This window comes from Oryzias melastigma, linkage group LG14, assembly GCF_002922805.2.
Source record: "Oryzias melastigma strain HK-1 linkage group LG14, ASM292280v2, whole genome shotgun sequence".
Classification (NCBI taxonomy): Eukaryota; Metazoa; Chordata; class Actinopteri; order Beloniformes; family Adrianichthyidae; genus Oryzias; species Oryzias melastigma.
Genome location: NC_050525.1, coordinates 19,005,866 through 19,015,305, shown reverse-complemented (window position 1 = coordinate 19,015,305; position 9,440 = coordinate 19,005,866). Strand labels below are relative to the sequence as shown.

General features: G+C 36.6%; 1 protein-coding gene and 3 non-coding genes across 4 annotated transcripts; all 4 read right to left on the bottom strand.

Moving 5' to 3' along the window:
• Nucleotides 1-38: 38 nt before the first annotated feature.
• On the bottom strand, nucleotides 39-127 carry trnay-gua. Its single transcript is given in 2 exon segments — nucleotides 39-74; nucleotides 91-127. It is a non-coding gene; the product is annotated as a tRNA-Tyr (tRNA).
• Nucleotides 128-549: 422 nt separating this feature from the next.
• On the bottom strand, nucleotides 550-622 carry trnam-cau. The gene has a single exon. It is a non-coding gene; the product is annotated as a tRNA-Met (tRNA).
• A 470-nt stretch (nucleotides 623-1,092) lies between these two features.
• Nucleotides 1,093-1,181, bottom strand: trnay-gua. Its single transcript is given in 2 exon segments — nucleotides 1,093-1,128; nucleotides 1,145-1,181. It is a non-coding gene; the product is annotated as a tRNA-Tyr (tRNA).
• Nucleotides 1,182-1,777: 596 nt separating this feature from the next.
• Nucleotides 1,778-8,515, bottom strand: ddx52 (DEAD (Asp-Glu-Ala-Asp) box polypeptide 52). The gene is made up of 14 exons (XM_024263774.2): nucleotides 8,355-8,515; nucleotides 7,950-8,175; nucleotides 7,269-7,399; nucleotides 6,967-7,152; nucleotides 6,744-6,887; nucleotides 5,522-5,633; nucleotides 5,358-5,430; nucleotides 5,087-5,290; nucleotides 4,918-5,008; nucleotides 4,716-4,838; nucleotides 4,483-4,633; nucleotides 3,811-3,886; nucleotides 2,923-2,994; nucleotides 1,778-2,197 (listed from the first exon to the last, which is right to left on the bottom strand). Exons 1-14 carry the CDS (start codon nucleotides 8,439-8,441, stop codon nucleotides 1,891-1,893), a joined length of 1,983 nt encoding a protein of 660 aa, XP_024119542.1. The 5' UTR covers nucleotides 8,442-8,515; the 3' UTR covers nucleotides 1,778-1,890.
• Between the last annotated feature and the right edge of the window lie 925 nt (nucleotides 8,516-9,440).

Here is a 9,440-nt window from a genome sequence, read left to right as displayed (position 1 = left end):
CAAAACAAGCAGGCATGGCTGCTAAGATCAAAAAGAAGTCCTTCGAGCCGGAATTGAACCAGCGACATAAGGATGCCTATGTGTCAAAGCCTACAGTCCTCCGCTCTACCAACTGAGCTATCAAAGGGAGCCGCTGATGTATACCAGTGTGTGTGTGTGTCTAACCCCCTACAAAGGCGGAGAGCAAGCTTTACTGCACAAAGGAAATTACAATGACACAAATTCTCTTTGAGTTTCTCTATAGAACTGTGTGCCTGATTTGGGCACCCATACCACAAAAGGTCCTGCCGTTTTGGATTTCACAAAATAAACAGATACATATTTGTCTTATTGAAGACAAAAAAACTAGCCATTGAGTTGGTGAGAAGAGACTAATTTTACCCAATGTATGTGGTGTGACGAAGGGTTCAATATGCAAACATATCATGGGGAGCTTCACCACACAGGTAAGCACTGTTGTCTGTGACTACTTAGTTGAGGCGTGAAACCTGAGAAGCAATCAGCCTTTGTGTTCCAATCTGATTACTGGCTAAAGCTTTACAAAACTCCTGCCTCGTGTGAGGGTCGAACTCACGACCTTCAGATTATGAGACTGACGCGCTGCCTACTGCGCCAAGGAGGCCGTGCAAGTGAGCTAACCCATGCACAGTCGGTTTCCTATTACATCACACTTGAAGCTATTTTTTTTTTTTGGCATACTCTTCGCAAGTTCACTCTACTTCCGACTTGCAACACTAAGGCTTCTTTTGTGCTTGTTCTTTGGGTGCTTCGACATGAGGTTGGGTAATCTGCTTTGTGCTTGATATCTGCCAAAATGTGACATCCCCTTGTAAAAATTTGGCTCTGTGTTTTCAGTGTCAAGAAAAATACACACATAGTCCATGTGTCTCAACGGTGTTACCCCATAAGACCTACACCCTCCTTCAAGTCAAGCACTTTTCTGGTGAAGACATTTGTAATGTGACCTAGAAAAGACTGCACAAGTAAGGCTGAAGTCAAAGACAAAGGTCCCAAGAAGGCTAAGAAGCAAAAGAGCTGAAGAAAACATGGTCAGCAAAATGAGCAGGCATGGCTGCTAAGATCAAAAAGAAGTCCTTCGAGCCGGAATTGAACCAGCGACCTAAGGATGCCTATGTGTCACAGCCTACAGTCCTCCGCTCTACCAACTGAGCTATCGAAGGGAGCCGCTGATGTATACCAGTGTGTGTGTGTGTCTCACCCCCTACAAAGGCGGAGAGCAAGCTTTACTGCACAAAGGAAATTACAATGACACAAATTCTCTTTGAGTTTCTCTATAGAACTGTGTGCCTGATTTGGGCACCCATACCACAAAAGGTCCTGCCGTTTTGGATTTCACAAAATAAACAGATACATATTTGTCTTATTGAAGACAAAAAAACTAGCCATTGAGTAGGTGAGAAGAGACTAATCTTACCCAATGTATGTGGTGTGACGAAGGGACCAATATGCAAACATATCATGGGGAGCTTCACCACACAGGTAAGCCTGTTGATTCTACTGCATACTTTTCGGAAGTCTAAACTTATAAACTGAATAGAAATAAACTTAAATTCCACCTTATGTAAAGATGGTATTCATTTAACAAAACTTTTAATGATTTTTATATTGTACCTTTACTCAGAATTCAATGAAGTGTATTTCTTGATAAAGTTTAGTGTACTAAACTTTATCAAGAAATGTGCTCTCTCCAGTATTTCAAGCTGGTGTTTTCAGTGCCAGGATGGAAAAATACACATTTTATTGTTATACTACTGAATAATTAAGCTTTAGCATTTTATTACGCCTTTGTTTGGTAGTATTTCAATACACAGACAATTTTAGGAATTTAGTCTTTCACCATTTTTTAAATGTACAACAACAACCATCTGGTCATTTTTCCTTTCCACAATGAGCACCAGTAGAATCTGTCCTCTTCTTTTGTGATGCTTTCTTGGGCTTCTGAGTCACCTTTTCTCCGTCTGCTGCAGTTCTTCCCTTCAGCTTCTGTTTTTTTGTTTTCCTTTCCCTGGTCTTCAGAGTTTGCGTGACAGGTTCTTTTTTTTCTTTGTGCCCTCCACCAGAAATTGTCTTGTCTTCACTTTTCTTTGCATTGCCCCTTTTCTTTATCATGAAGCGTGGAGTTGTGCAGATAGTGTTTCTCTTGGGAGGCTTCTTCTCAAGTATCCGTTTAACTTTGCTGCAACAAAAACACAAGAAGTCATATAAATGATATATAAAATAAATTCTTAAACAGTGATGATTAAAAAGAAAAAAAATAAATGAAAACTGATTTAGTACGACAGAAGCTGCATTTTCATTACACACGTGTAAAACTATCAAAACTCTAGAAATGTAGAAAAAACTATTTGGCACTTGTACTGTTTCCAATTAAATAATAGTTATGTGAGTAAACACAAACCAACACAAGCAATAAGTCATTCAAAAACATGGCGACGGATGTGAACAATATTTAGATTTACAGCAGATACAATCTAATTTCTGCCACTAGTGCTCATCATCTATCAAAGGAGACGTCTGTATCTTGTTCAGGAAGATATGTAGAAGCTGCTACGGATAAGGTGATTTTGGGATTCCTGGTTGGTGATTTTACAGAGAAGATATGGATCCAACAATTCTGCATAACATGCTCAACTTTTGATGAACTGTGTGATGCTATGGGTGTGATATCGAGTTGTTGGTCACGTGATTCATTTATTTTAAGAAATGTGTTTCAATTACACTTTTGTGAAATATGTCAATCTTGATATTTCTAAAAAATCAACTCTTCTAAGCACAGAGCTTTTTTTTTATAAAGTTTTTTCTAAATTATTAGGTTTCCATTAGGAAAAGTTCTTATCGTAAATCCAATTTGTGCAGTTTCATTGTCAATGGAACGCAGCTGATATCAATATCCTTGTTTACCTGTGCAACTTCTTGAAGCCGATCATGTAGTCGGGTACGGGACAGCCAGCTTGTTTGATGACATTTGCAATGCTATTAAGAGGAAGCAAAGATTTAACAAAAATTATAAGTTTTGCAGCATAAAATCCACTTCCACACTTTTTTGATCAATATCAGGAAGATAAGGTTGAAGACCCACTCTGTGTTTTTAGGACAAAAATTGCTTGTTTGGTGTTTTTAACATGTACTTTGTGTATTTTTCTTGATGATCATGATGATCAAATTAAGCTCAAATTTGCATTTCTAACCATTTCTTTATTTAAATCATTTGGAATTAGGATCAGATGAAAATTTGCTGTTTGAAAAAGAAAGAAAATTGAAAAAGAAACTGTTCTAAAATAACAAAAAGAAAGTTTTTTTGATTTTGTCTAAAAAAAAACTTTAAAAAGAAAGGCATTATCATAATTAAAGAGTGGGGCTTTAAGGAAAATGAATGTCATCTTTAAAATTCAATATTGGTAAGAAAATCTTTATTTAACAAGTGAAGCTATAATTAATAAGAAAATGACCTTTAGATCTGATGGTTTATGCACAAATACAGGTTAAAAGAAAACCTAACTTATAGTCTTAAGTTTCTAGTTGTTTACAATCTCCTTAAATATATTTTTGCAGAAATTAACATATGTTTGGCCTAAAGTTTGCCTTCTTTTGCCCTCTCGGTGGTGCTACCTGACACAATGTACAGGAAATGTACTATCCTCTCATATAACCGCATTCTCAGTCTCTAAAAAAGGCTTTTTTCCCTTAATCTGACAGCAATTTCATACAATACTTTCCTCTTGTGTTGTGCAGCCATAATGCTTGACATAGACAATTTAGTCATTACATGAATATGTTTGCTGTTAGTACCTGCGCAGCATTGGTTTGTCACTCTCTGTAAAAAAGGTGACTGCTTTTCCCTGATGTCCAGCTCTGCCTGTGCGACCTGAGGAACAGATGAAGAGAAGGATGGAGAAAAATAACAAACAGTGAGAAGGCCATGACACAAAGATCCATGCTTTTTATTTCCAAAGTGAAAATAGAATGTGACTACATTTTGTTTTCCTCAAACAAAACTTGTTCTCAATGAAAACACTGCCTGTAAAGAACGTTTTGTTTTTGTTCTGGCTCTTGTAAAAAAAAAAAAAAAAAGTGATTCATCAGTATTTCCAGTAAGGCACTGTATAATATTGTAAAATATCTAAATGGTGAGATAAATACACAAGTTTTTCTTTCATCTTCTTAGCTCTAAACTTGTTATTTTCCTCAATCACCTCAAAAACTATCAGCTTTCACAATGTCATCATACTATTGACACAAATGTTTGAAGGTATAGCAGAATTCTGCATTAAATGTATGAAAATTTGAGGTCAGGACAATTAATTTTCTCTTCACTTTAAGAAAAAGGCATCACTTAGGTCTAAAATTTACTTTATTCAGCTGCTTTAATTTGTAAAAATGTTAAAATGAACAAAACATAACAGAAAATGTGACAAATTTCTACATCTGATTTTTTTTTTTTAAATTAATATGAAAACCAACCGATTCGATGAATATATTCCACAGCGCTGGTGGGGAAGTCGTAGTTCATTACGAGGTTGACTCCTTTGAAATCGATTCCTCTGGCGAGCAGAGCTGTGCAAATCAGCACCCAAATCTTCCCGGATCGAAAACTGTTCACCACGTTGTCTCTCTGAAACACAGCAGCTTCAAAGTGGTGAATAATCTTCAGAAAAATAAAAAAAATATGAGTTTGTTAGTAGATCTGGGAGTACCTGCTGCTGTGTGCGCTCCGCATGAATCACGTCTACGTTGATGCCTTCGTAAACCAACTCGTGAAACAGCTCCCGCGCTCTTTCTATAGACTGCACAAACACCAGCATGGGGGGTAGGAACCCCTGAAAGGCAAAAAACACCACCTCATCAATAGGATAACTCTCTGATCATTAAATATACAGCTGTGTGTTTCGTTTGTACTTTTTTGACGATGTCTCTCATGGCTACGAGCTTTCCGCTCTCCGAGCCGACAAACAGCAGCTCCTGTTCCACCGTGTCCACTGCGGTGTTCCTGCGCACATCAGCGTCACACTTAAATGACACTACAATCATCCACAAATGAAAGCAGCTCCATTTAAAAGACCGTTACCTGTGTCCGATGTTCACAGAAACCAGGTTGTCGAGGTTCAGGCGGCACCACTGCTCCACTTCGGCTGTGCATGTGGCGCTGAAGAAAGCCCTGCGCACCTTCGCACCGCAACAGGCGAGAAAAATGGCGGCCAGCTGCTCCCTAAAGCCCCTCTTCCCGTCTTCAAAAAGCTTATCAGACTCGTCCACAACCAGCCATTCCACACTGAGATAGAACGGAGTTAGATAGCAGATCGATAGAGTTCTAAAGAAGATTACAGAAGAAGTGTTACCAGCTGAGGTCAATAGCAGGAGGATCCTGTTTGAGAAGGAAAACCAGCCGGTTGGGGGTGCTGACGAGTATATCTACAAACCCAAAATGTGAACGGTGAGGACAGTGAAGTTTACTTTGGGTTTCAATCCCATTCGACCAATGGAAATTTTTGTAGGCTCTCACCATATTTCTTGTTCGACTGCGGTCCGTACTTTTTCGCAGCCAAGGAAGCTTTGTCGATAATGTGAACTCGAAACCCGACTCCCTCTGAGAGGCGGAGCAACTCTCTGTAAGTCTGAAAACAAAGTGAATTGTCTGTACTGAGCGAATAGAAAGGCTTGATTTTCACATTAGTTGAGAGCAATTGTGAAAATTTGGTCCACAATATACACAATATTTATGATCATTACAAATTATTTATAAAACGTAGATTTTAAATATTACACTGATAAATTATAACAATGTCTGTATGTTTCTATGACTGTTATTATTTTGTTTATTTTTGACATCAGCACTCACAAGTTCCTTTCAAAATAAAATCCCATAATCTCATAAAATTTACTTTTTAATGGGATTATTGGTTTATCATTTCTTTGTCTTGAAAGCTATTTAGCAAATTAGCAGCAGTTTATACAAATTAACTAGAAAAACATCTCATTTTCTAATATTTTTAATGGGGTCCCTCAAGAATCTGTTCTTGGCCCTTTACTTTTTATTGTTTAAGATATCTGCAATGTTCTCAAAACAAATGAACTTTTGTTGTTTGCAGACAATACTTCTATTTACTATTCTGGAATAGACCTAGCTGAATTGATAGAAATTCTAAAAGAAGAATTAGATCATACAAATATATATATATATATATATATATATATATATATATATATATATATATAGTTTTATGACAAATTATCAATAAACTGTGAAAAAACTCTAAACTCTAAAATTAACTGAGATTATTATGCCCGTTTTTAAGATATGAGGGAAAAAAACACAATTCTAAGCCATTTGTATTTGTTTTAAACTACATTTGTTCAAAACTTTAACCACTTTGGTTTAATTTACCAAAATATAATACTTGTAAAAACTTTTATTTGGTTAAATTTACAATAAAAACACAAATTTGAAGAACATTTCTACAGTGTTTCTATGACAGTAAATTAAACTTTTTGCCTTCATTTCGCTCAGTGGTTTGACATTGAAGAACCTAAACAGAAATGGCAAAACTTAAATCGATTATTTATTTGAATCATTAGCATTTTTCTTTAATCCTAAAGAGCCACAATAAAGGGATAAGAGTCCCATGAGGCTCCGGAGAAACAGGTTGCAGAGTCCTCCTCCTTTGAGTTTAGTCTAAAACACCAGATCATGTCTTAAAGGAGGCTAGAAAAGCGAGTTTGTGTACCTGACTGGCCAGTTCTCTGGTTGGAGAGATGATCACGGCTCTGAAACCCAGATTGGCTGGGTGGTGCAGGTGGGTGAGCAGCGGGAGACAAAAGGCCAAAGTCTTTCCAGATCCTGTGGGAGCACAAGCCAAAAGCTCCCGACTCTTCAGCCGGAAACGACAGCATCAGAAATCAAAAAGAGCCATCTTTGAAAATTCACAAACTGTGTGAATGTATACATACATGCATCATGAGTGGAATTGCCTGCATCTGAATAGGAGTTGGAGAGTTCAGCCCTGCATCTTTGAGGTTCTGGAGAACACGGGGGTTCAGGTGATACTCGGACTGCAGCTCCTCAAAAGTGCACACGGGATCGGGGACGTCGGAACCGTGAACATTTATTCTGTGCTGAGAGCGAATACGATTGATCTAGAATTCAAAACGAGAATAAGAATCATTAAAAAAAGAAACTACAAAATTACTAAATACATCAGAAAGCCCTACTTCCACAAGAAAAACAAATATTTGAGTTGTTTTTTTTTCACCTTCTCTTGATGAAGTCGCCTCAGCTTCTTCAGTGAGGATTTCTCTTCATCGCTCTGGACGCTTTGACTCTTTCTACCAGAGGACGAGGTCAACATGATCCCGTTTCCCTCATTTAAAGATTTTCCAACATCTAGAGTCAATGAGAAAACAACACAGGCAGAAAAGAACAGATATCTACTTAGTCTTAAAATACGCCTAAATAAAATCAAGATACATATCGTGCATCATGAGGAGAGCTGTCATCCAATCAATTTTTTAGCGTGATTAATTAATTGTGACCAGAATATCAATTATTCTTATTAATATATTTTAAGTAAACCAACTTATTGCACCGAAAAGCCTAATTTTACGGTATTTTCACTTAAATCTGTGATATTGTGACACAGGAAAATATCAAAAATACAACAAAAATGTGGCATTATAAAGTTCTTATTATAACAAACTTCCAACTTTTTCTTTTAAAACCAACTCAGATAAAATCGTAGCAAAATTCAGGGGAAAAAATATAGCAAAGTTGACCACACTCACAATAATTATTTATTTTAGAAATCCTTACAGAGGCTAAAATGTTGAAAACTAGCCTCACTGGTCCACTTTTAGACATTTGGAGATTTAAAAAAAGAAGTTTGTGTATCAAAGTGAAAATACCAAGAAAACAAAACATTTTTCAGACAAACTACCTTTAGCTGCAACTTTCTTGTTTTTTGTTTTCTTCTTTTTGGACTTCATGTGATCATCCTCATCACGCTTTCTTTTGCCTCCAGCTTCAGATTCCCCGCTCCCCTCATCCTCTTCCTCCTGCTCGATCTGGTCGCTGATCTGGGCTCCGCTGGTCGGGTCTGTCCGGAAATAATCGATTGTGGAGAGAGCGTCCGAGAAAGTTTCCCCTTCCCGAGACCTGGTAACCTTAAGGAAGATACAAATACCTGTTCTTATGAGTTCATTTTTTATTGTTTTAACTGTACTGTACATCCATTGAGCCGGAACTAAAGAGAACACCTTAGTGCTGAGCAGTGCTTCCTACATTTACCGCAAACACAAAGGTCCACAAACCCAGAACTATGTTGAATAAAAATGAATATTACCTTAAACCTGGCAGCATCTTGACCAAATCTTTTGAGATCGAATTTAGCACCAGCTCCAAGTTTCCGAAATAACTCGAAAGCGTCCATTCCCGCACCCAACCGCGTGGTCCTTCAGTATCCGGGTTACGCTAATCAACATCCGGTTCATCAACTTCTATTCTCTGCCGCCCCCTGCTGGCTATAAGATTGCATAAAAGTTAACAATAAAAGAGACAAATAGTCCAGTTTCTTAAAGACCAAAGAACAATGAGAGTCACAAAGTCACTGTTTAAAATAAAATAAAATAAAAAACACACAAATGTTTTTGTAGCCATTAACCAATCAATTCGTAAAAATGCATCTTAAAATATTTATAATGATTGAATTATACTTTATGTTTCTCTTGACCGAAGTCAATACAAGTTCCTTCAAAATAAAATACTTCCTGTGTCTGTCATCCGCTGCAGCTGATTTAATTCCAACAACACCTTTTTTTTATTGATAAATTAGACATTACAAAAGCATTACAAAGCGTGTTTCCAGATATGTATACATGTAAAAACAAAATGAATTTAAATTAAGCAGTAAAAAGAAAGGCAGAGAGGAAACAAAAATAAATGTTTCAAAATACATATAAATGTAGATAATATGGAAATAAAATATTCTAACTATACTCAGAAATCTTAATCAAATTGGGAGGAATTCCAACAACACCTGAAGAGTTTTGCCTCTGATCAGCAGCCACAATAATAATAATAATAATAATAATAATAATAATAATAATAATAATAATAATAATAATAATGTGGATTCAAACTTTTAGTAATAAAGCATTACAGACCAAACTTTTTACTAAGTTATTTTGGAGGAACAGTAAAACTCTGTGCCTCTTGATTTATTGCATCAGCAATAGATTGTTTTTACTTATCTAAGATCAATTCAGTTCAACAATATAAAATAAATGACTAAACTTAACCAACAAACCTTTTATTTATACAAAATTGTTAGAATTTTTCTTCAAAGCCAAAGATCCATAATGGGAGTCAGTTTGCAGACCTCTGGCTTAGAAGTTTATGGTGTACACAGGGACTTACTCTGTTGTGATAG

Bases quoted from the DNA above. Each gene is read 5' to 3' on its own strand.
- ddx52 (XM_024263774.2), bottom strand. From the start codon at position 8,441: ATGGACGCTTTCGAGTTATTTCGGAAACTTGGAGCTGGTGCTAAATTC. The intron at 7,400-7,949 runs GTAGTTTGTCTG...CATTGACTCTAG, and splicing joins CAAGAAAGTTGCAGCTAAAG to ATGTTGGAAAATCTTTAAAT. The intron at 5,291-5,357 runs GTAACACTTCTT...GTTCTATCTCAG, and splicing joins CCTGCTATTGACCTCAGCTG to TGTGGAATGGCTGGTTGTGG.